General features: G+C 46.7%; 1 protein-coding gene across 1 annotated transcript in view; it reads right to left on the minus strand.

Annotated features, from left to right (window-relative positions):
- Positions 1–396: 396 nt before the first annotated feature.
- prph (peripherin) overlaps positions 397–27,026 on the minus strand; it is a 33,911-nt gene continuing 7,281 nt past the window's right edge. Inside the window, exons 2-9 of the mRNA XM_085972768.1 lie at positions 23,715–23,775; positions 19,085–19,180; positions 12,527–12,688; positions 11,616–11,741; positions 8,334–8,554; positions 7,434–7,477; positions 7,245–7,318; positions 397–5,936 (exon numbers count right to left, since the gene is read on the minus strand). Coding sequence (XP_085828894.1) covers positions 5,889–5,936; positions 7,245–7,318; positions 7,434–7,477; positions 8,334–8,554; positions 11,616–11,741; positions 12,527–12,688; positions 19,085–19,180; positions 23,715–23,775 — 832 coding nt within the window. The 3' untranslated portion in view covers positions 397–5,888. The remainder of the gene's footprint in view (positions 5,937–7,244; positions 7,319–7,433; positions 7,478–8,333; positions 8,555–11,615; positions 11,742–12,526; positions 12,689–19,084; positions 19,181–23,714; positions 23,776–27,026) is intronic.

The raw sequence follows: 27,026 nt of genomic DNA on the forward strand, positions 1-27,026 counted from the left end.
TTTTCAGAAAGATTACACAGATAAGTACAGACCAGAAAGAAAGACTTGCATTTCTATAGCGCCTTTCACAACCTCAGGGCGTTCCAAAGCACTTTCCATGAAGTACTTTTTAGGTGTAGTCACTGTTGTAATGTAGGAAACGTGACAGCCAATTTGTGCACAGCAAGCTCCCACAGCAATGTGATATTGACCAGATAATCTGTTTTAGTGATGTTGGTTGAGGGATAAATATTGGCCAGGACACCGGGGAGAACTCCCCTGCTCTTCTTCGAAATAGTAGCCATGGGATCTTTTACGTCCACCTGAGAGAGCAGACGGGGGCCTTGGTTTAAAACGTCTCATCCGAAAGACGGCAGGACTCTTGACGACCTTATACTTTGTACAAACATAACACGGTTCTGAAGCACAGTACTTTGTTTTATTTCCCAAACATACACGTTACAACGGAACCAGACGCATCGCCTCGCCAATCTGTCGCGGTAAAACCTGCCGAAACCGAGCGATTTTCACACCGCCAAGACTAACCTGAGGCAAGCGTTCCCCAACTTCATTGCGACCTCTCTAAGCCTAGTCATGTTCCAGCGTGTGTATAATGCTCCATTCTTACAATGCTCTAACTACGATAACGTGACGCTGTAACTAGTTTGATTTTCACTCACTCTGTTGAGTTTCTGTTGCTGCTGGCTTGCAAATAGAGAACAGAAGTGTGGCATTAGCAACACAAGGTGGTGCTTCAGGAGAGCAGACAGTGCAGGGGGGCTGGGGAGGAAGGCAGAGGTGAAGCAGCAGACCTGAAAGCACTTGCTCCTTAGAGGGGTTTACAGGCAGGCTAAATACTAAGACCAGCCTGCTCAAGAGTTCACAGTATGACAGACCCCAGATCTGCTGAAGTACGAGCTTTCGCGAAGCAGTTTATTGTCAAAAAAGGTTATAAAATTAGTGGATTTACCAACTAAATAGTGAACACAGTCTGTCGCTGTGTACACACTGTATAATCCCAGGAGTCCGATATTAAAAAGTGTATAAAACCAGTAAATTCACTGTAGCAACAGCCACCTCATGTAAATTGGAGCCACAAGGCTTGTATTTTTATGTTTAAAAAATGTGTTTGTTCACATCAGAGGATCCCTTGCTGCATGCTCATTATCTCCAACCTTCCACTCTCTGTTCTACGCTGTCTAAACTAAACAAAGAACGATTCTGGGCTGATATGGGTGTCGGTGTCAGCTTCCAAACAGATAGCCACCCCCCGCCCCCCTCTGCCTAGGGCTCTCCTGAGGCTCCGAGCTTTAGGTCTCCGTCTCCGAGCCTTAGATAGAAGTTACAACACAGAAACAGGCCGTTCGGCCCAACCCATCCGTGTTGGTGTTTATCCTCCACACGAGCAGTAATCCTAATCCCGTGTACTCACCCTGTTCCCATATCGCTTTATTCCCCCTTCCTTCAACCACCTATTCTTAAAATGTGGACATGGTCTCTGCCTCAATCACTAACTCCAGTAGTGCGTCCCACTGCCTCACAGCCCTCTGTGTGAAACGGTTCCTCCTGCTCTCTGCCCTAAATCACTTACATTTAATCCTACCTCTATGTCCCCTCGTTCTAGCACCCTCAATCACTGGGAACAATCTGTTTCTATCTGCTCTGTCCCATCAATTCATAATTTTATCTGTCAAATCTCCCCATAATCTCCTCCAATCTAAGGAAAACAGCTCCAATTTTTCAAGTCTTTCTTCGTATTTGTATTTCCTCACACCAGGCAGCATCCTCGTGTATCTGCATCCTCGTGAGTGTGCACCCTAGTGAATCTATGCTGTCTCCCCTCTATTATCTCAACATCCTTCCTTTTGAAGCCCAATGCTGCACACAGTACTGTAACTGCCCCAGCCACTAATCACCCTTTGGATTTGCCTTTTGCTATCTGAACCGACTCCACTGAACAGCCTGGTGTGGGAACATTCCCCGTCTGAAGAAATGTTGATCTGAATTCCACTGGCGTGTTCTGTAGCACAGACTGTTACTGGTGTCGATGGTGCAGTATTTCAGGAACTGCTGCATCTTTATGACCTCATTTTAACAGAGTTGATCAGGCACCATAAAATGTAGTGTATAAGTCGAGTGTATAAGTAAGGCACTCCCCTATTGTATAGCTGGCATTTCTTTACAAACAGTTGAAATGGTGGCAGTGGCCTATATGAAAACGTACCTGAGGATGTGACTTATACACCAGATTGTCCAGCAGCTCTGTACTTCGGTGGTACCCCTCATCATTTTGATCAGGTCTCCCCTTAACCTTCTTTGCTGTAATCAGAGGAGCCCCAATTTCTTTAAGATAATACCAGGGCCGAGAGGCTTTAGTTACGAGGAGAGGCTAGTGAATCCCGTTTGCACACTCTCCATGGCCTTGACATCTTCTCTGAAATAAGACACCCAAAACTGGACACAATAGACTGGTTCATAGAATCATAGAATGGTTACAGCACAGAAAGAGGCCATTCGGCCCGTCGAGCCCGTGCCGGCCATTTACATTTTTTTTGTTGGGGGGGGGGAGGAGGGAGGAGATAGCATATTTTGGGATTTCTTATTTAAACACTGACATTAATTGCGTCACTGGTCACATCATCTTGGATTCCTTTACACAGGTTAGATTTCCTGCAGGATAGTCAATCAAGATGGCCATGTCGTGTGATTTGCTGAACGTCCTCTGTTCATCCACTGAACAGCAGATGGCTGTGAGCTTCACCGAGGTACTGGAATCCCACAACCACTCGTAGGGGGAGAATTAGCAAAGTGAGACTGCCGTGCCTTCTGACGCGCGTCCTTACGTCCCAAACAGTGCCCCACCCTCCCCGGGGCTCTCCCTGCTACCTTTCCCCCAAAACCACTGTCACTTTCTCTCCTCACCACTGATCTCCACGTCAAGTCACGGATGTGACCCTCACGCAATCTGCACACGCATCGACCGTAACTCGTGACACCATTTTGCAGTCTGAGCCAAAGTGCCTTGAACCTGTCCCTTCCATTGTGGGAACGCGCATCTTTGTCGCAACTGCTGGCTGCGCGTTTGGCAGCAACATCACTTCTTGATTTCAAATGGGCCTCTTTTATGAATCATCTCCTGCCACTTGCTCTCCTCTGAGGCTTCCCCCTAGGTTTTTTTTCTTCCTCAAAGCCCTTCCTGTATCTAACACACATAATGGTGGCCCTGTAATTACGGCGTGGGGTGCTAACAAGCACATGCTTAACTGAAATGCCTCTCGGTGCTATTTCAGCAGAGGTGCGAACCCCTTTGTTGTAAACGTCTCAACATCTCCGCTAAAATAGCAGAGAGATATTTCAGTCAAACACCATCAAGTAGATGGACAACAGCAACAACTTGCATTTATATAGCGTCTTTAACGCAGTAAAGCATCCCAAGGTGCTTCACAGGAGCGATTCCCACTAGTAGCCCACGGAGTCATTTCAGGGCCGATGAGGCTCCGCTTTAACCGGTTGCATTCAATGTCCCCTCTAATTTTTTTTTTTTTTTTTTTTTTTTTTTTTTTTTTGCGCGCGGTCCCTTTAAAGTTGCTGCGCGGTATCTGTTCCAGCGGCCGCAGCTGGTGAGCTGCCTGCGCGGGACCTCCCGCTCGATGCGGGGCAACGTTGGTTGCGTTGCAGTTCCCCATTCCAGCTGCACTCTTTCACTAAACGTCCGGTAAAGCCAGAGTCTGATGGTAACGTGCTAAAATGTTGTGAAAAGTGTCTAAAAGTACTTGGATATGCACCTGAAGTGCCGTAACCTACAGGGCTACGGACCAAGAGCTGGAAAGTGGGATTAAGCTGGAGAGCTCTTTGTCGGCCGGCACAGACACGATGGGCCGAATGGCCTCCTTCTGTGCCGTAAATTTCTATGATTCTATGAAAAGCAGCACTTCATTTATGATGAATGTGACCTTTTGGTTTTTCTATGCTTTTGCAACTAAAATTCCACTTAAACCGTACACCACATAAATGTATCTATCACTCAAAAACGTAAAGGACAAAGCTAAACTGAGCGGATTAATTAAAGCCACATATAATCTTAAAGGCTTTTTGCTATGTTTGAAAGCACTCTCCGAGCAACAGCAAGGCAGAACGCTGTGCCAACACACTAGCTGCTACTGGTCGGCAGCACTTCCCTTCTCAGCTGCAATCCCCCAATTGACAAATCCCCGATTTCCATCAGGGAATCGAGAAAAAGCCCTGAGGCATTTCCACCCCCAGAGAAAAGGGAGGGACCTGTTTTTTTGTTTGCTCTCTCCTGAAGGTACTAGAGGTACGGTAGCGTAGTGGTTATGTTACTGGCCTAATAATTGGGAGGCCTGGACTAATGATACCAAGTAGACGTAGAGTTCAAATTCCACTACAGCAACTAGGGAATTTAAGTTCAATTAATTAAAATAAATCTGGAATAAAAGTATCAGTAATATGAAACTAACGGATTGTTGTAAAAACCCATCTGGTTCACGAATGTCCTTTAGGGAAGGAAATCTACCGTCCTTACCCGGTCTGGCCGAGATGTGACTCCAGATCCACAGCAATGTGGTTGACTCTTAACTGCCCTCTGAAATGGCCGAGCGAGCCACTTATTCAAGAAGGCAGCTCATCACCACCTTCTCGAGGGAAAATAGAGACAGGCAATAAATGCTGGCCTTGCCGGCGACATCCACATCATGTGAACGAATTTTTTTTAAATGGATGCCGTCAGACCTCTGGTACCACCCACATGTCCACTCTTGACATGTGAGGCTGGACGTTGAGTGTCAGTCGGCTGTTAACCATGAGGGAGTCGCATTCAAGCCCAGTTCTGTCCTCATCCAAACATCCAACATCTGCATGCAACATCACTTCCCAGCAGCGGTCCCTGGAGAGCGATCGGGAGCAGAAACCTCACTAGCTTTTGCTCACCGGGGCATTGGCGCCAATTCCAGCCCCAATTGTTGTCATGACTGTGGTCAACTAATTGAACTCAGCCTGGAAAACAAACCTGGGGCCTTCTGGTCTGTATGTTAGCCACTAGGCCATCGGGGTTTACACTCCTGGGAAACTCCTGCTCAGGTTTATATTCCTCCCCTTGGTTTCAATGGACTAGTGTTTAAGATGATTAAAGGATTTGAGAGGGTAGATAGAGAGAAGCTATTTCCTCTGGTGGGGAATCAAGAACAAGGGGGGCATAACCTTAAAATTAGAGCTCGGCTGTTCAGGGGTGGTGTCAGGAAGCACTTCTTCACTCAAAGGGTGGTGGAAATCTGGAACTCTCTCCCCCAAAAAGCTGTCGAGGCTGGGGGTCAATTGAAAATGTCAAAACTGAGATTGATAGATTTTTGTTAGGCAAAAGTATTGAGGGATATGGAATCAAGGTGGGCAAATGGAGTTAAGATACAGATCTAATTGGATGGAGGAACAGGCTCGAGGGGCTGAATGGCCTCCTCCTGTTGCTAAGCTCCTTCCTACGACTGTTCTGCGCAAGTTGTAAGCTGAATATCAGCCTGCTCTTTGTAATTAGTTGCTGAATTCATGACATCGTTGAGCAGACGAGTTCATAGGAGATGAGGGGAGCAGCATACTTTTGAGAATTTCATTTAAAAAAGTGTAGTCTTAGAACTGTAAAGGTTTGAATAAGGAGCCCATTAGGTGCTTGAATTTAAAGTGTGTGTCCGGCCCTGGGTTTGCTTGCTGCCCAGGCTGAGTCTCCAGGGTTACAGTGCAGTGGAATGATTGGGAATTGTTACAGTTCTGAGCTTTAAATACGGGCCACAGAAATAAAGATAAATGGAAACTGTCTGAGGGCTAATGAAAATTCAGTCTTCTCTTCTGCATCTGCTTTGCTCAGCTCCCAAACTCAAACTATCGTTTGAGGCTGTGACTGTTTAATGATCACGCTCGTTTTGTTGCTCCTTTCTGGATTCATTTACCACCTGCCGAACGAAAAGAAAGAAATTACATTAAAAAAATTAAGCATCTGCAATAGGCAGCAAGTCAAATGAAAGAGATCCGAAACTGTGCATATGATCATTGCTGTCAAAAGTCAGGAAACGCTTGGCAGTGAGATTTGCGATCAAAGAGAATGAGACTATTCAGAATCCCAGTTAAACATGGAGGGGGGGTGGCAGGGGGGGGAAGATTTTGTCTGTGTAACAAAATCGTAAACCCTGTCATTCTTGGGAGCTGGTCGCCCAGATTGTCCATTTTCTTGATGACTAATGTGAGTGTGTGTGTGTAATTATCTGTTTGAATTATCCTCCCTACCAACTATCGGAGTAATGGATACCTATTCAAAGCACTCTTGTCTATCTCCTGGAGGTTGGTTTGGTGAGTCGAGAGGTTTCGTCCTTTAAGATGCTCCTTCAAACCTACCTCTTTGACCAGGCCTTTGGCGCAATATCTCCTCATGTGGCTTGGTGTCAAATTTTGCCTGATAACGCTCTTGTGGAACGCCTGGGAACGTTTGACTATGTTAAGGTGCTATATAAATGCAAGTTTTTGTTGCATCTATTGCCGGTATCCATCTCTCTGGTGGTTGGTTTGGTGAGCAGTGAAGGGGTATCTATTGCCGGTATCCATCTCTCTGATGGTTGGTTTGGTGAGCAGTGATGGGGTATCTATTGCCGGTATCCATCTCTCTGATGGTTGGTTTGGTGAGCAGTGATGGGGTATCTATTGCCGGTATCCATCTCTCTGATGGTTGGTTTGGTGAGCAGTGATGGGGTATCTATTGCCGGTATCCATCTCTCTGATGGTTGGTTTGGTGAGCAGTGATGGGGTATCTATTGCCGGTATCCATCTCTCTGATGGTTGGTTTGGTGAGCAGTGAAGGGGTATCTATTGCCGGTATCCATCTCTCTGATGGTTGGTTTGGTGAGCAGTGATGGGGTATCTATTGCCGGTATCCATCTCTCTGATGGTTGGTTTGGTGAGCAGTGATGGGGTATCTATTGCCGGTATCCATCTCTCTGATGGTTGGTTTGGTGAGCAGTGATGGGGTATCCATCACCCTGATGGTTGATGGAGGGATATCTATATCCACATTTTGGTGGGTGTGAATTAATCTGAACTCTCATCCCTAATTTTAAGATTTGGGTTTGGTTTACCTGGAAAAGGAAGGCCCTTTTCCAGGGAAGAGGATCCAATAATTGACATCCCAAAAAACGTCACTTTTTAAGCAATCCCCGTTTCTCAAAAAAAAGACGGGAGACACAACAACTCTTTCAATTGGTAATTCTCACCTCTCCATCGCGGGTCTCAATGGTTTTGATTAACACAGTCTTCCTGCTTTGAATATCTGCATTGTGATCATAGTCTAAAATATGACAGCCAAACACAAACAGGAATTATCAAACGGTCTCCGGGCACGCTGATGTGAAAGGTTACCATCTTAAACGTTTTATATATTTTCTAAACCCTCACAGACTCACCTCTAAAGCCGAGAGAAGAAAAGGACTGGACCGGGACTGCAATCCTAGTGAGACAAAGAAACAGATAGTGACTGCTAATTCCAGAATACTTGACCTCAAACTTAGCTTCAAAGGAATATTGCAAAGAATTGGTGGGGGATCGGAATGCTTTTGATGCTTCCGATTGTGCAGCACTGTTGGGCCACAGGTGTAATTCCTCAACTTCTAATAGGATTTGTGGTGCTCGGGGACCCCCTATTATGATGCTGTACATTGTCCATCATTGGCTCCTTCCCTCCCCATCTCCCTTAGGCATGAGGCCCATTCAAGTAGATTGATTTGATATATCACAGCACCTTAGGGATCACAATCATGGTTTAATTCATAATCTCTACATTTTCAAACTTTTAGACTGTTCAGGGACACTCCTGTTATCAACTCAAGTGCCCATAATCTAGGCTGACACCACTGCAGTACTGAGGGAGTGCTGCATTGTCAGAGGTGCCGTCTGCCTGTTCAGGTGGATGTTATAGATTCCATGCCACTATTTGAAGAGGAGGAGGGAGGTGTCCTGGTGGTGAGCCGCCTTCTTAAACCGCTGCAGTCCGTGTGGTGAAGGTGCTCCCACAGTGCTGTTAGGCAGGGAGTTCCAGGATTTTGACCCAGGGATGATGAAGGAATGGCCAATATATGTCCCAAGTCAGGATGGTGTGTGACTTGGAGGGGAACTTGGAGGTGGTGGTGTAGGCAGGTGCCAAGTTTGACCAGGTCTGTGCTGAGTTAGAGGCAATAGGGGCCCAATAGTTGGAATGCAATTGGAAATTGTGTGTCTCTAGACATCAAGTGGAGACAGGATTGGCCTCTCCACCAGATGAAGCCAAGTGACAAGTTCGAAGATTGTCCCCAAGCTGCCCAGCTCACCTGCTTTCTTCACCTTCCAGCAGTTTCCTGTAGGTGGCGATTTCAATGTCCAGGGCCATCTTGACGTTGAGCAGATCTTGATACTCTCTCAGGTGTCTTGCCATTTCATCCTTCATGTGGTGAACCTCTTGCTCCAGACGGGCGATGGTATCCTGGTAGCCAGACGCTTCAACGGAGAACTGCTCCTCCATCTCCCGCAGCTGGCGCAGCAATGACTCATTCTGTAGACAAATACTCAATGATGTAGTCAAAAACCTACAACATCTACACGAATGACCAACCTATAGACGGTGTTACACGCCGTTTTATATATGCTGATGACTTATGTGTCACTGCCCAAAGCACTGATTTTAACACCGTGGAGAAAACGCTTTCTGAGGCCTTGGAGGGACTAAAATCCTACTATGAAGAAAACCACCTTCGCGCAAACCCATCAAAGACGCAAGTTTGTGCATTCCACCTCAGAAACCGTGAAGCCAAACGCCAGTTGAAAGTAACCTGGTGTGGAGCAACACTGACGCATTGCGAGCACCCTATCTACTTAGGAGTCACCCTTGACCGATGCCTCACCTTCAAGAACCACATCGAGAAGACAAAGGCAAAAGTGAGCGTACGAAACAACATCCTGAATAAGCTCACTAACACAAGATGGGGAACAAGCCCGAAAACATTGCGAACCAGTGCACTTGCTCTTTGCTATTCCACTGCCGAATACACCTGCCCTGCATGGGAAAGGTCTACTCATGCCAAGAAGATGGATGCCGTTCTGAATGCAAGCTGCCGATTTATCACAGGTTGCTTAAAACCAACAAACACCAACAGCCTATATATCCTGGCGGGTATCGCTCCCCCTGATATAAGAAGAACGGTAGCCAGCAAGAAAGAGCAACTCCGTCAAACATCAGATGAGAGACACCCTCTGCATTGTCATACACCTACACCCAGCCGCCTAAAGTCAAGAAAGAGCTTCATGAACAGTGTTGTTCCATTACAATCAACCTCATCTGAAGCCCGCATCGCCTTGTGGAAAGACCGGCTCGCCAGTCTTGAACAACCCCCAGCGATGGAAATTTTACTTGATGAAAGCCTTCCCCCAGGAGCTAATTGCAACTGGGCAACTTGGAAGTGCCTTAACAGACTTAGGACCGGTGTAGGTTGCTCAAAGGTGTCACTGAGCAAATGGGGATATTCAACCAGCCCGACAACTTGTGAATGTGGAACTGAGGCACAGACTATGCAACATCTCCTGCAATGCCCATCATTAGAGGAACCCTGCACTGTTGCAGATCTTGCCGAATTCAACAACAAGGCGCAAAAATATGTCCAGTTCTGGCTGGGCTATGTATAGACTGTCCGTGGACACGATAAGAAGAAGAACCTCAAATACCACTCTCTGAAAGCATATACCATGGGTAGGGAACAGACCTGAGAGGCTAAGAACCAATAGGAAGCCCCAATGAACTCGGGCCTATTAATAAACAAGTTGACAACAGCAGCTTCGTTTGAATCTGGTTGACCAATAGGAAAAGCTGTTATTGCTGCCTGCTTAAATGGCGCTGATACATTGTCACTAAGTGTATTTTTTTGATGTTTATTTAGCAGATCAGTGATATTATATCAGGATTTAGTGAACATGAACATAATGCAAGCTAATAAAAAAATTGTTGCTGAGGTACATTTGCAAATATATATTTCTCAGTTTAAACCAATGAAATTACAGTCTTTTTTAACCTTCATTCTTTTCCTGAAGTTTTAAAACAATTCTCAAAGATGTACAATCACAGACGTATCTTTTGATCAATAAGTATTTGCAATTGACTAAAGATGTCTATGCTGACAAATCTCAGAATATTGATTAATTCTAGAGCTTCCCAGAGTAGCTAATGTGACTCTTCATAGAAAAATAGGAGGAGTCGGCCATTCGGCCCTTCGAGCCTGCTCCGCCATTCAATATGATCATGGCTGATCCTCTGTCTCAATACCATATTCCCGCTCTCTCCCCATACCCCTTGATGCCTTTTGTGTCTAGAAATCTATCTATCTCCTCCTTAAATATATTCAGTGACTTGGTCTCCACAGCCTTCTGTGGTAGAGAATTCCACAGGTTCACCACCCTCTGAGTGAAGAAATTTCTCCTCATCTCAGTCCTAAATATCCTACCCCGTATCCTGAGTCTGTGACCCCTCGTTCTAGACCCCCCAGCCAGGGGAAACATCCTCCCTGCATCCAGTCTGTCTAGCCCTGTCAGAATTTTATACATTTCCACGAGATCCCCTCTCATTCTTCTAAACTCTAGTGAATACAGGCCTAGTCGATCCAATCTCTCCTCATACGACAGTCCTGCCATCCCAGGAACCAGTCTGGTGAACCTTCACTGCACTCCCTCTATGGCAAGTATATCCTTTCTTAGGTAAGGAGACCAAAACTGCACACAGTACTCCAGGTGTGGTCTCACCAAGGCCCTGTATAATTGTAGTAAGAATGGCTTCTAACGACGAATGGCTGTAACAAACTAAACCTAGTTTATTAATTAGTTCCCCTGACTTCCTCTCATCAATACACCAGAGAGGGAAAGATTCCTCATCACTGGTGTGTGACCCTCACTCCCCAACCAAAAACCAACAGAGAAGGTGACCTTCACACCCTCTGGGGCAGGTTGCCCATCCCTCAAGGGTTTCATCAACGGGCCTCCCCCCCAAGGTCCCATTCTCTTTCACTTTGTAACAAAAGAAAGATCTTGCATTTCTACTGCACTGTTCATGACCTCAGGATGTCCCAAAGCGATTCACAGCCAATGAGGTACCTTTTTTTGTTGAAGTGTAGTCACTGTTGTAACATAGGAAACGTGGCAACCAATTTGTACACTGCAAGCTCCCACAAGCCTGTTTTTTTAGTGATGTTGGTTGAGGGGATAAATATTGGCCCAGGACACCGGGGAGAACTCCCCCTGCTCTTCCTTGAAATAGTGCCGTGGGATCTTTTACGTCCACCCGAGAGGGTTAACGTCTCATCCAAAAGACGGCACCTCCGACAGTGCTGCACGCCCTCAGCACCGCACTGGAGTGTCAGCCGAGATTTTTGTGCTCAAGTCTCTGGAGTCAGGAGTCTTGACTCGGAGTCGAGAGTGCTACCCACTGAGCTAAGGCTGACACTTTTGACCCAGCTTACACTGCCAGTGTGAAACGCTCCCCACCGCAGCTTGGACTGGGGAAGTTACCCCCTCCCCAGCTGTATTTACCGATTGGCAGGGTCTTTAGAAGTCACGTCTTTTTTTCCACTTACAGTTCCTCTCAGGGCGTCCAGATCGCAGGTCAGTGTCTGGATCTGACGCCGCGATTCGTTCAGATCCTGCTTCGTCTGTCGCAGAGTTTCGTTGTTCCGGTTGGCGGCATCCGTCAGATCTGTGAACTGTTGAGCGGAACGAGGACAGAGGCGGTTAGAGCACTCCAAGCACTCAAATGGGACAACACCGCATAAACATGCAGGGAGGAAGGAGCTATCCATCGACGCCTGCGTAGAAGGTGTGCATGTGTGGACAATGGGTGAAGGACTGGGCTCAGCCGTGCTGCCCCCGTGGTCAAATAGCCAGGTGACCATCACCATCAAGCTTCACACATGAAGAAAACTCATGGGGGAGGGGCGAGGCACCTGCGTAACTAGAACCCAACATGAACCACCATTAGCAGGAAAAGAGAAGCGAAACTTGGAAAAGAAATAAAATTAAATATATATATGTATCCATTTTGTGAAATTGAACTGGCTAAATCTGGTAATTTGTGGGCTGTCAACAGAAGAAGAAGATGGCCATTACGGTTGTTGGATTGTTGTAAAAACCCAACTGGTTCACTAATGTTCTTCAAGACAAGGAACCTGCCACCCTTACCTGGACTGGGCCTACATATGACTCCAGTCCCACACTACGACTGGAGTTACCTCAGGGTAACTAGGGATGGGCAATAAATACTGGCCTTGCCAGTGTTGCCCACATCCCAGGAACAAATATAAAAAAATATTAATTTTAAAGCATGGTCACTTATTAATAAACTTGGCTGAACTGATTCACAAGGAAGACACGGAGGTTTTGTTGATCTCATGGGGCAGTTGAGGCCTGTGGTGATAGGCTTTCACGACAGGATCAGTCACCAGTGCTCTTCACAGCTGTAGATGTTTCCGGAATCCCGCTGAGTTTGTACCTTGGATTTGTACCACTCCTCGGCCTCCTGCACGTTCTTGGTGGCAATGGTCTCGTACTGTGTGCGGATCTCTTTCAGTGCTGCAGTCAGGTCTGGCTTTGCCACTTCCATCTCAACCTGCACTTGTGAAGCCTGCATGTTCATTTGGAGGTCCCGCAGCTCCTGAAAGTGGAAGGAAGCGAGGAACACAGAAATTTAAGACCTGCATCAAATGAATTGCACATGAAACGTCCATACAGAAAGGCTACTGACAATAGAAACATAGAAGATAGGAGCAGGAGTAGGCCATTCGGGCCCTTGAGCCTGCTCCGCCATTCGATGAGATCATGGCTGATCATCCAAACTCAGTACCCCGTACCTGCCTTCTCCCCATATCCCTTGATACCTTTAGCTCTAAGAAATATATCTAACTCCTTCCTAATTTTGACTTTCGAATTCACTAACAAACAAAAAAAAATTGATCAATAATCAATCAAAATTGATAATTATAGGGACTGGATGGCACAGTGGGTATGACTACTGTCCATTTACATTTATTCAATGCCAACCCAGACAGATGGCATTTTTTTTGTTTTGCGATGTGGGCGTCGTTGGCAAGGCCGCATTTATTGCCCATCTTTAGTTGCCCTGGGCTGGTGGTGGTGGGCCTTTCTTCTTGAACTGCTGCAGTCCGTGTGGAGATGGCGCTCGCACAATGGTGTTAGGGGGGGAATTCCAGGACATTGACCCAGCGGCGATGAAGGAACGGCGTATTGCTGTAAAAGGTTCTTAGGAAGTAGTTCAAAACATTCTCAGTGGATTTCACAGTGGGCCATGGTCCACAGCAGCACAGCTGTCCGTAATGTGTTACTAGCTAGCACCATTTGGGCAACGTCACTCAGAGGGACCGTGAGAACACAGGGTAAGTAGTAATGTCCCACTGGTGATGTATCAGCTAGTCTGAGATTACATAGAAACATAGAAGATAGGAGCAGGAGTAGGCCATTCGGCCCCTCGAGCCTGTTCCACCATTTAATGAGATCATGGCTGATCATCCAAATTCAGTACCCGGTCCCTGCTTTCTCCCCATATTCCTTGATCCCTATAGATTGGGGTATAGATTGGGGCTGAGGAACAGCGATGATGTGAAGAGGAGTTCGCTAGCTGTTGATACTGGAGAGCAAGCTTTCTGTACTAGAGCCTGTGCTTGAATACAGTGGTGTATTCTTACTTCTCATTGTACTTATTCTCAGTTTATATCACAATGGGGTGCGGTGGGGAGGGGAGGTGGGGTGGAGGATAAGACAGTTAATTAGCACAAAGTGGATTTACTGTTTCTCTGTCTTTCATCGGTTGATGAAGATCTCACAAATCTGGCGCCGCATCTCAGGAAGGCCTTGGAGCGCAAATTCACCGGAATGATACCGGGACGAAAAGGGTTAAATTACGAGGACAGGTTACAGAAACGTGGTTTGTATTCCCTTGAGTTTAGACGGTTGAGGTGATCTAATCGAGGTGTTTAAAATGATGAAAGGATTCAATAGGGTAGATACTGTAGTGTCCGTGTGTAGATAAAGACACTGAAGACAGGAGTTGGTTCATAGGTATTTACTAAGCAAGTCTGGGGGGGGGTTTCTAAAGGATATACACAATACACAGGCTTATATAGCCCAAGTGGCAATTACCGGCATTACGCACACCTGGGGCTCTTAAAGGCACATACACCACAATTCCTCCCCTTCTAGCTAACTAGTACATCATATTTTAAGTAATTATTAATTACATGTTATATGCAAAATAATATACATTGCTGTATTAATTAATTATAAGTTAGTCTCTCAGGAGGCTTCCTGACTCGGTCCGGATAACGCCTCGGGGGTGTAGTAGTTTCTGGTGGTGTAGTAGGTTCTTCTGGCAAGGCTGATTCGGCTTGAAGGCCAGTGTCGGGTTCATCGGGCTCCAGTATCACCGGATCGGAGGTAGATATGGGTATCTCTACTTCATCGTTAGATGTATAGAGTGGTGGTGTAGGTTGTCCCTTTTCGGATGACTTGATGATTTGGTCAGCATGGCGCCTTATTATGCTGTCTCCGATGTCCACGGTATACATCAGTGGTCCTAATCGTGTGCAGATAGTTCCAGGCTGCCATTTCTCGGTACGGTAGTCCCGGGCCAAAACCGGTTGGCCTATCTGGAAGGCCCTAGTTGGCCTTTCATTCATGCCCTGAAACTGCCGGTTCTCCACGTCCCTTCGGATGTTGGGCTTGACCAAATCCAGCCGGCATCTTAGGTTTCTATTGTAGAACATCATGGCGGGAGTTTGGTTAGTAACCACATGCGTTGCATTCCTATATGCAAATAAGAAGTTATCCACCTTGTGCTGAAGTTTTATGTCTTCATTACCCATGGCCTTGATGGCCTTCTTGAAGGTCTGGACAAACCTTTCAGCCAATCCATTGGTGGCGGGATGGTATGGGGCGGACGTGTAGTGCTTTACCCCATTGTTCTTTAAGAACTTTCTGAATTCTTCGGACACAAATTGCGGTCCATTATCAGAACATATCTGCTCCGGCAGCCCATTCCTGGCAAATATGGTCCTTAATACTGTGATGGTTTTTTCCGTGGTGGTGGAGGACATCTTTATTACCGCCGGCCACTTGGAGTGTGCATCAACCGCGATTAAGAACATTGAGTCCATAAATGGACCAGCAAAGTCGATGTGCACCCTTTGCCAGGGAGATGAGGGCCACTCCCATGGATGTAGAGGGGCCTGTGGCGGAGCATCTTGGACCTTCTGGCATCCTAGGCAGCTCTTGGTCATGTCTTCGATGTCTCCATCGATACCTGGCCACCATACAAACGCCCTAGCTAGGTTCTTCATTTTCACTCCACCCAGATGCCCCTCGTGAAGCTCCTTTAGCACTTTATCCTGGAGTTTGGGTGGAATCACCACTCTGGATCCACACATCAAGGTTCCTCGGCACACTGACAGCTGTTCTCTTCTTTGCGAGAATGCTGGCAACAGTGGTTCGCCATGTGCTGGCCATCCCTTCACTGTTAAATCGTGGACCCGTGAGAGAGTAGGGTCATTTCTTGTCTCCCTTTCAATGGCAGAATTTGTCACCGGTAGACATTCCACTATGGTAGAGTGGAATATCTCTACTGGGTCTACTGTAGGTGCCTCTTCTATCGTTGGCAACAGTAGGCGTGATAAACCGTCAGCATTCCCATGCTGTTTTGACCCTTTGTATTCAATGTTGTATTGGTGTGCCCCTAGAAAAAGGGACCACCTCTGTAGTCTTTGTGCCGTCATAATGGGGACACCTTTTTTAGGGTTGAAATTTATGATAGTAATTTATTAATCCCAGGAACGACTTTAATTGTGAAACATTTTCAGGTGCTGGGCTTTTATGACCGCTTCAATTTTTTCAGGTGACTTATGCAACCCTTCCTTATTAATTATGTGGCCACAATATGATATCTGATTTTGGAAAAATTTGCACTTGGGGCGGTTTGCTCATAGGCCCCGTTCTTTCAGCCTAGTGAGCACCTGCTCCAAATTGGCAAGGTGCTCGTTGTCGTTTTCTCCTGTTACAAGGATGTCATCTAGGTAGCATTGAGTCCCCGGAATCCCTTGCAGGACTTGCTCCATAGCTCTTTGCCAGATAGCTGGAGCTGATGGTATTCCAAAAACCAGTCGATTGTACTGGTACAGGCCTTTGTGTGTGTTTATTGTGAGATACTTTTTAGAGGTCTCCTCAACCTCCATCTGTAGATATGCCTGTGCCAAGTCAATTTTTGTGAAACGTTTCCCTCCGGATAGTGAGGCGAAAATATCTTCTATCCTCGGAAGAGGATACTGTACTGTGTGAAGGACCGGGTTTACAGTCACTTTAAAGTCCCCACAGATGCGAATTTTTTTCTGTTCCTCAGAGTTATTTTTCAATGTTTTTTTCATGACTGGAACGATGGGTGTTGCCCATTCGCTCCAATCTATTTTGGATAATACGCCTGCCTTTTCCAAATTCTTCAGCTCTGCCTCGACTGCCGGACGTATTGCGTATGGCACCGGTCTTGCCTTAAAAAATTTTGGAATTGCTGTATCTTCCACTTTTATTGAGGCGGTGATGCCTTTCAAGGTTCCTAGTTTCTCTTGAAATACTTCTTTGGCGTTGGCCAAGATGTCTTTTAATCGTTCAGGTATGATGTCATCATTGTTTTTTTCCTTACTGGTCACCGTCAGTGCCTGAATGGAGTGCCAGTCTAAACGTATCTTCCTTATCCATTCACGTCCCAACAACGGTGGACCACCATCTTGTAGAATGTATAAATACAACTTTTGTATTTCTTTGCCGTTGTATACCACAGGCACCCTTATTTTTCCTTTGGGGTAGACTTTCTGCCCCGTATATGTTTTTAAGATAATGGATGTGTCTTTTAGAGGTATATGCGAAAATAGCCTCTCGTAATCTCGTCGATTTATTACGGTTAGAGCTGATCCTGTATCTAGCTCCATTTTAATTGGGGACCCTGCTATTGTGAGGGTAACCCAAATGGTTTGGTAATCCTCTTTGGCAAGTACATTATGTAATTTGAGACAGCTTAGTCTCTTGTTTCCGGAGTCGCTATCGCTATTCTGGTCTTCGGAGCTATTGTCCGTCATCATTTGTACCTTCCTGTACTTTTCTTTATTGATTTTTTGTTTTCTGTCAGTGGATTTATTTTGTCCAGATTGGCATACCCGTGCAATGTGTCCAATCTTACCACATTGCCTGCATGCTTTGCCCTTGAACCAGCAGTCCCTCTGGTTATGGGTGGATCTGCCGCAGCGATAACATCTTCCGAACTCCTGTGTCATTTTATGGGTGCCGAAGTCCTGTGTCTCTTGTTGTATCTCTGCAGCTCCTCTTGCTGCTGCTTCGTATGATACAGCCATACTGAAAGCTTTGTCCAATGTTAAATCTTTTTCAGAAAGCAGTCTTTTTTGTGTTCCTTCACTTAAGAGACCGCAAACAAATTTGTCTCGAAGATAATCCGATAGTCCTGCTCCGAATTGGCAGTACTTTGATAGCTTTCTTAATTCGGTTAGGTAATCAGCGTTACTTTCATTCTTGTGTTGATTTCTCTTGAAGAACTTGAATCGTTCCGCTATCAGCAGCGGTGTTGGGTTTAAATTCTCCTGCAGGGTATCAACAATTTCTTTAAAAGTCTTGTCCTTTGGTTTGGCTGGAGTGATTAAATTTCGTAACAGCCCGTATGTCTTCGCGCCCATTAAGTTCAGAAGTACTGAAGCTTTTTTTTCATGTTATTCCATTTGCAGTGCAATAAACCTCTATTCTTTCCACGTATGTGGTCCAATCTTCTATTTCGCCATCAAAAGCCTCAATATTACCAGATTTAGGCATTTCAGAAAAGATATGGCGCTTCCCGCGCTTTCCCGCCGCTGCTACCGATAACAACGCTGTTTTACTGTGGTTTCCGTTTATTCACTGTTGGAGACTCGTTCCCGACGGAGGTCTAAACGCTGACCTGCTTGCCGCGCCGGCTGTCTCTCGAGTGCACCCTCCCAGTCCGTTATTGCTTGCCTCCGATTTCGCTGCCTGTCTCAGCTGTAGAGCCCGCCGCTGGAGCTCCAGCCTGACGCCCAGGAAGGATTAGCGCAGTACCTGTCACCAGCTTGGCCAGCTGGTGAAACCACAGTTTCTCTTACTTCCTTGAGTCTTCTGGACGCTGGAGGAATCGATGTCCTTGAGGTGCTGCCGAATTGCAGGTAAGTCCGTTTCCACTTCGTCGCCACTGTAGTGTCCGTGTGTAGATAAAGACACTGAAGACAGGAGTTGGTTCATAGGTATTTACTAAGCAAGTCTGGGGGGGGGTTTCTAAAGGATATACACAATACACAGGCTTATATAGCCCAAGTGGCAATTACCGGCATTACGCACACTTGGGGCTCTTAAAGGCACATACACCATAATTGCTCTTAAAGGCACATACACCACAGATACAGAGAAACTATTTACTCTAACGGGGGGAATTCAGAACAAAGGGGGGCACAATCTTAAAATGAGAGCCAGGCCATTCAGGAGTGGAATCAGGAAGCACATCTTCACACAAAGGGGAGTGGAAATCTGGAACTCTCGCCCCCAAAAGGCTGCGGACGCTGGGATAATTGGAGCTTTATAGACTGAGATCAAGAGAGTTTTGTTGGGTAAGGGTATCAGGCGATATGGAGCTAAGGTGGAAAAATGGAGTCGAGGTGTAGATCAGCCATGATCTCATTGAATAGCTGTACAGGCTCGAGGGGCTGAATGGCCTATTCCTGTTCCTATGTTCCTGTGAGCTTTTGCCGTCAGCGTTGGAGAGCTGGAGGAGATGTCTGAAATGCTGGTGACTCCATCAAAACAGTGGAAGTGAATGGTTACCAAGTACAGAGCTTTGAACTGCATCTCGGCTGTCCTGCGCCCGGGCAGGAGCGCTGGATGTGAACTTCAGGTACAAAGAGGAAAAGGGTTCCCTTCCATTTAACGACATCCCTTGAAGCAGGCAACGAATAAACAAAGCAACAAAAACCCAGCTCACCTCATCGTGTATCTTCTTGAGAAATTCGATTTCATCCAGCAGTGATTCGATCTTCCTCTCCAATTCCAACCTGGCCAAAGTCGCGTCATCAACATCCTGCGGGGTTCGAGTTCAGGGAAAAGGAAGGGGAAGAGCAGAAGGGAAGCGGAGAAAGGAAAAAGGAGAAGGGGAAAAAGAAAAAGGAGCAAAGGAAAAGGGCAAAATAAGAAGAGAAAAGAACATATTTTTAATCCATCTGCTCAAGCTTGTTATAATAGGGTTGTTTGCTCGGAGCTATTCTCAGTTTTCAATGATGGATAAAATCATCTTCAGATTTAATTTTCTACTTATCATTTTTACTAAAAATACTGGTTTTAATGTGAGTTTAAATTCAAATTTCTCACTTCAAGTAAGATACTTAGGTTTTGCAGCTCGGTATGGTGGGTTTTCAGAGTCAAATATGGCAAATGCCACTAACCTCGGAAACCGTGACGTTGTTTCAGGCAGTAACACACAATACTCAACAATTCATCAAATTTCTAACATCTCTGCAGTGATCCCCTTCACCACCACCACCCCCCCGCCCCCCCCACTGAAAAGTGCGTGTATGGATGTCAGGTGAGAGCAGAATCGGACTCGGCTAAGATGTCCTGTATGGTTGAATACCCTGATGGCCTTAGGAACATGAGTTGGCCATTCAGCTCCTCAAGCCTGTTCCACCATTCATTGAGATCATGGCTGATCTGCGACCTAACTCCATCCACCTGCCTTGGCTCCATATCCCCTTATACCCTTGGTCAGCAAAAATCCATCGATCTCAGTTTTAAAATGATGAATTGAGCTCGCATCTACTGCTTCTTGTGGGAGAGAGTGCCACACTTCTACCACCCTTTGCGCGAAGAAGTGTCTCTTGAACTCCCTCACTAAAGTCCGCCACTTCTCTCTCCACCTTCAAAACCCTTCTCAAAACCCACCTCTTTGTTCAAGCTTCTGGTCACCCATCCTAATCTCTCCCTCCCTGGCTTGGAGTCCGTGTCCCCATTTATTCTATTTAGTGGCGCACCCTTAGGACATTTTTGTGCATGAAAGCCAGCGCATGAATGTAAGTTGTTGCTATTGATGTCACTCACTATCAAGGTCCACACGAAGAACGGCCACATGGGCATGGTGCCAGAGGGTGGCAGGCACCTGTGGCACTGCATACATGCCAACCGTCAGTGTTTTGCGCTGGTAGTTGGTGCTTACGGATTGCTTTCGCACATCAGCATTTGCTGACAAAAATCAGCGCTTCGGCTACCATCTAACCCCTCTTCCAAAGCGGCCCGCCATCTTGTTCTGCGATTGTGCGCTTGCGCAGTGACGTATGCCCCGTGCCGCCTGACTCCTCTGCCCAAGGTTATCCCGGACAGGCCCACGCTTCTCGTCTGTGCGTACATGATCACGAGAAGCCAGAAGTGACCGCAGCGATCAACTCACTTGGAGCTGCCGGCAGGTAGTTAGCTCAAGGATGGCACTTGCTGGGAGGGCGAAGAAGAAAGACTTGCATTTCTATAGCGCCTTTCACGACCTCAGGATGTTCCAAAGCGCTTCACAGCCAATGACGTACTTTTTGGAGTGGAGTCACTGTTGCAATGCAGGAAACCCGGCAACCAATTTGCGCACAGCAAGCTCCCACAAACAGCAATGTGATAAATGACCAGATAATCTGTTTTTTAGTGATGATGATTGAGGGATAAATATTGGCCAAGACACCAGGGTTAACTCCCCCGGGTCTTCTTTGAAATAGTGCCATGGGATCTTTTACATCTACCTGAGAGAGCAGATGGGGCCTCGGTTTAATGTCTCATCCTGAAAGACGGCACCTCCGACAGTGCAGCACTCCCTCAGCGGGAGTGGGCCTTTGGCATAGCGGTACCATCCCCGCCGCTGGGCCAGAAGGTGTAGGGTTTCGAACCCCACTCCAGACAGTCCCGGCAAGTGGAGTCAGAGCTCCAGCTCTAAATTCTGGGTTGACATCCAGCGGGATACTTGCGTCCGTGGGTGTGGGTGGCCCCCCCCCCTCGTAGGAGTTGTGGGAGCCCGTAAAACCCTCCCGCCATAGGACTAACCACCCTAATGGCTGGTACGAAGATGGTTACGGTCATGGAAGGAGCGTTAATCGCGGCCAGAAATCCTTCCACCACTTCATACAGTTCCCCAAAGGGAACAGTGTGAAGACACGTACAACGACGACTCCCTCAGCACTGCACTGGAGTGTCAGCCTAGAGTTTGTGCTCAAGTCTCTGGAGTGGGACTTGAACCCACAACCTTCTGACTCCGAGGCAAGAGTGCTACCCACTGAGCCACGGAAGCCAGGCCTACTGCAAAACAAAAGGCTGGATCTTTCTTTGGGTCGGTCCTCTAACGATCGCAGCCGCCTCCCCCACCCATTTTAAGTTCCTGACTGCCCACTTTCTGTAAATACCCTGACTGTGGGAAATCCAGCAGGCACCTGGGGCCAGTGGGTGGAAGTTCCGCCCAGCTATGGGTACAATAGTCCTGCAGGCCCCAAGGAAATTCAAGGCCAAGGTATAAAATCATCCCCACATCCCCCAGGCACCATTCATCCTTAAAGACCATTTCTTGCTTCCTAGTGTGGAAGGAAGCTTTGAATCCTGATTTCTTCCAATCAACAATGCTAAAGGATAAAGGGGTGACAGAGACGGTTACCATTACAGGCGTCTCCCTTTACAGCATCTTGGACTATGTAAGAATTTGGTGGAACACAAAGTGACAATATTTGACTGAGGAACGTCAGGTGACTGGGAGGGTGCTTTTGGCGGCAAAGGGATACTCGAAGGTGAATGTTGGGGCTTAAAATGAGTCAGAGACCACTGGGTGGGGTCCACAGCTTCAACACTGGAAAAGTCCTTTAAGGGGGCTGGGGTCAAAAGGTTTTCCACTTTTTTTTTCGCAGTCTGATTAAAAGAGACTTGTTCTGAATGAAATACATTGCTGGCCGCGTGAAAGCCTCGGTGCTTAGCCAAAATATAGCCATACCCTTGCCAATTGGGAATGTGCCTTTCTTGTTTATTTGCACTGAGCACGGCTACAACAAAGAGGTTCAGGAACGTGACTCCCATTTCCCGTAGATTTTCCCCCCTTATTTTACAGGCGCGGGCACAAACAGCAGTACTGACGCTCCAAACATGCCAATGGTCAGTTTTCCATGTTGACGGTTGGCGCTTGCCGCATTCCCAAAAAAAAATCAGCGCGCATTTGAAAGTTGTCGCTCCGCCTGCCCGTTCGTCCTGGGTCGCCCCGGATTGCTGACGCAATGCGTGACTGCACGATGAGCTGACTCCCTCCCATGACGGTACGTTATCAGGCGGCAGGTACGGGCATAGCAGCAGGAGGAGGCCATTTAGTCCCTTGAGCCTGTTCCGAAATCAGACTCCCTCAGAAATACATTTTTCCCACAAGTGCTCACTTTCCTCTTCAAATATATCTGCAAATACCACACATTTGTGTACTTTCGTTTTTTCCTACAGTACAACTGGTGGAATATTGGGTCTGCCTGCAGATCAAGTTATGAAAAACATAGAAGCATAGAAGATAGGAGCAGGAGTAGGCCATTCGGCCCCTCGAGCCTGTTCCACCATTCAATGTGATCATGGCTGATCATCCAAATTCAGTACCCTGTCCCTGCCTTCTCCCCATATCCCTTGATCCCCTTAGCCTTAAGAAATATATCCAACTCCTTCTTGAATATATTTAATGAACTAGCCTCCACCGCCCTCTGTGGCAGAGAATTCCACAGGTTCACCACTCTCTGGGTGAAGAAATTCCTCCTCATTTCAGTCCTAAATGGCTTACCCCTTATCCTTAGACTATGACCCCTGGTTCTGGACTCCCCGGCCATCAGAAACATCCTTCCTGCATCTAGTCTGTCCTGTCCAGCTCATATCCCACTGCATTCTCAGTGTAACCACTTATTTTCACACGTCATACGCAAAGGATTTCAGTTTACACAGAAAAACAAAATGAATCACGGAATAAGATCCCCCAAAACACTGGCCCATATCCATGGCTGTTTTTGAGGTGTCAGGTTTTCTGGGTCAGCTTTTGTGAGTATTTTTTATGTTGGCATGCATGGAACTACAGTGAAACCTGTAAATTATGGACACCTTAGAGACTTTTGTTTTTACAGGTGTCCTTATTTTCAAAATGATCATTGTATGTACTGTAGCAATTTTCAGTAGAATTCTTTACCCAGCATCCATAGCAGCAGAGCCGTGCAAGCATTCAATCTCCGAGATAGAGCCATTTCTCGGGCGCTATGGATGCTGGGTAAAGAGCCCCCCATTCCGCAAAAGCCCTTTCGTTCACCCACTGCCGCCTCGTGCTGACCTGCAGGTCTCGTGTTTTGAGTTGTAAAAGGGCTTGGTGCATTGAAGGCTGTCCGTAGCTTGTAATTTGCGAGTTTCAGGGTGCCTCTTGTATATCTTACTACGTAAGTTATTTGGGTCTCTCAATAAGTGTCCATTTTTTGAAGATGTCCGTTTTTTTGCGAGTGTCCATTTGTACAGGTTTCACTGTATACCCCTTAAGAGTCAAAGCCTTCAGGAGGGGAGGGGAGTTTGTGCATTGCCTGTCGGTCTGAGTCACTCACCTTCCTGAACAATACCAGATTATTCTCGGCATCCTCTCTCTTCTGGGATTCCTCTTCCAACCTGCAGCACAATTACACGTGAACGTTACTGAGTCTCCCCGCCAGACAATAAAACCTCAGATGTTCGATCCCCATCTCCACCGAGTTGCCCCATCTCAGCCATGCTGCTGTGGGGAGGTGTGGAACCTTGAGGCTTCTCCGCTCTAGCTACGGCAAATGGTGCACAGCGAAGTGGTTAAGGTAAAAATGTAAAAAAAGACTTGCACTTTTATTGCACCATGTCACATCTCCAAGTGCTTCAAAATGAATTACTTCGACATGCAGAGATTGTCACTATGTAGGCAAATGTGGCAGTCGCTTTGCGCACAGCAAGATCCCACAAAAATTGCTATGTGTTGAGCCAGGTTATCTGTTTTGGTGGTGTTTTCTGAGGGAGATATGTTGGCCAGGACACCAGAAGAACTCCCTGCTCTTGTTTGAACAGTGCCATGGAATCATTAATGTCTACCTGATCCAACGGAGCAGGCAGGTGGAGCCCTCGTTTTAACAACTCGGCCAAAGAACAGCACCTCCCACGACGCAGCACTCCCTCAGTACTGCGCTGGAACATCAGTCTAGATTATCAGCTGATAGTCCTGGAGTGGGACGCAACCTCCCATAACCTTCTGACTCAGAGGCAACCATGCTACATAGAAGAAGATAGGAGCAGGAGTAGGCCATTCGGCCCCTCGAGCCTGCTCCGCCATTCAATGAGATCATGCCTTCTCCTCATATCCCTTGATCCCTTTAGTCTTAAGAAATATATCCAACTCCTTCTTGAATATATTTAATGAATTGGCCTCCACTGCCTTCTGTGGTAGAGAATTCCACAGGTTCACCACTCTCTGGGTGAAGAAATTCCTCCTCATTTCAGTCCTAAATGGCTTACCCCTTATCCTTAGACTGTGACCCCTGGTTCTGGACTCCCCGGCTATTGGGAACATCCTTCCTGCATGAACTGAGCCAAGCTTTGGAAGCTAATACCAGGGAAACTCATGTTTGTATTCAAAGGGTTAGTGTCAGAATAAAACGAGATTCCTAATCAACCAGTAGGGGTCTCTGTTGGCCAAATGTTTTAGAAGGCTGTTGTTTTGAGACCTGTACTCAGAATTCAAAATACACCCCCAAATGATGTCCCCTCCTCTCCTGTGGGCACTGTATCTTGCTGGGGTGCAGGCCATGGTTCCATGGGTGCCAACAGCCCTCTGGTACCTCACCCAAGTCGACCATTGTTGACGTTTGAACCTTGGCAGTTCGCATTAGCAGGCTATTTCACTGTGGAGGCATCACAGCCGACCCCAATCCTGTCCTCACCCGACACTCTCCAGCAGGAGTCACTGCTTAGCGACCAGGAGCAGGGATCCTGGCTGCTTTATCCCCTCCCTGGCCCAGATCAATTGCAAGGCCTCTCCGCAGGCTCAGCTAACTAAGTGCAGGCCAGGAATTGAACCTGGGGCCTTCCTGATCGCCATGACTTGAGCAGTGTAATTAAACCATCGAGGGGACTATTAACAACAGGAACACTAACATCTTGTGATCTTGTGAATTTAGTAGCACATCAGTCCAGGCCCAGCTAGTTAGGGTAACTAAGTTCCCAGGGTACAGCAAATAGGATGCAACGCCAACTGACCTTTATTGGGGGGAAATAATTTGGACCCCAAACTCCCAGACGTGTTTATCAGTAGGACTTGGCAAACTAAAGGATCTAGTAAAAGAAAAAAAAACTGTTCATTTACAAACAGCTCCCACCACCTAACCATGTTGCATGGTGACTCTGGGTTTAAAAAAAATAGTTTAAGCTCTGAACCTTGACTGCCTAAAAACATGTTCACACATGGTTACCCTACAGGAAAGAGTCAGCGTTAGTGAGGTAATTCCTGAAAGCAACAGCATGGGGGAAAGAGTTGCTCTGGTTGCTATGTGCAGTGGCACGTTCACTTTGAATGCATTTACAATGGAGCTACACAATAGCGGCCTGAATAATTCTACCCCCTCGCATGTTTTAACTTGTTACCGGCCGAGTGGTTTCTTATTAAATTCAGGGTTCAAAATTTCAACCTCCTGCCTCTATACTTCATACCACGAGCAATGCTTTGCACGTTCTGGGTCTCCAGAAGTAGTCATGCCACCTCATTTAGACTGAAGTGCTGCCTCCAAAGCAGGATAAGTGGGCTATTGGATAAGCAGAAGGGTTTTTTTTGCCAGTAGCCCTTTATCTCTTCCTCTGTTTGCTGGAATCTGGTTCCCAGAACACCAGAAGCCCTCTCGTACCTCAATTAAAAGGACATTCTTCATGTGTGGGCCTTGACAATGAGCTTCAGCGGCCTATTTAACTGTGGAGGGCAACACAGCTGATCCAAAACCCTGTCTTCAACTAACAACAACTTGCATTTATATAGTGCCTTTAACGTAGTAAAACGTCCCAAGGCGCTGCACAGGAGCGATTATCAAACAAAATTTGGCACCGAGCCACATAAGGAGATATTAGGGCAGATTGGTCAAAGAGGTAGGTTTTAAGGAGCGTCTTAAAGGAGGAGAGAGAGGTGGAGAGGCGGAGAGGTTTAGGGAGGGAATTCCAGAGCTTAGAGCCCAGGCACCACGATCTGTTACTATCAGCAGCTTGAAATGTATGTAAATGAATAAGAGTATGGGCTTAAACGTTATATGTGGCAATGAGTCTCTGTGGTACGTGCCTAAGTGGCCCACAAAGACAAAAAAGCTTGGGCACTTCTGTGCTAGTTAAACTAAGGTAGGAAAGGTGTGCTCCTCTGCAGTATGAGCCATCTGTGGCTGCACATAGCGCAGGCTCAGAAAAGTAACTGGGATTCCTCTGTTGTGTTAACTCTTCTGCATTCAAGAATAAAGCTGACTCAATCACTGTGGATGGTTGTCTATATATTTTTCTATATGGACAAGCAAGGAGCCTCAACGCTCTTGGAACCCGGAGAATGGGAGGTGCAACTTTATTTAATTTTTTTGCCACTTTTATACTAAGTCCCGTTGTTGTCCTCCTTTTTCTGTGGTAATTCACATTTAACTTTGTGTACAACAGACCCTATCCCAAAAGCCTCAATGATCGTTTAAGGAATCACTGGCGGGCTGTCCCCCCAGCAATGGGTAAATGCGCTGCCTGGTGAAGTACTGAGCCATACAGACCAGGCCAGTCTTGGTTGAGGAAGGAATGTTGGCTAGGAGATCCAACCAACAGCAATGAAATGAATAACCAGTCAATAACTGGCCTCAGCTGGAGTGGAGGTAGGGACGCCTTAGTGA

The sequence above is a fragment of the Somniosus microcephalus genome, chromosome 33, assembly GCF_052327205.1.
Source record: "Somniosus microcephalus isolate GS21.2 chromosome 33, FLI_Smic_1.0, whole genome shotgun sequence".
Taxonomy (NCBI): domain Eukaryota; kingdom Metazoa; phylum Chordata; class Chondrichthyes; order Squaliformes; family Somniosidae; genus Somniosus; species Somniosus microcephalus.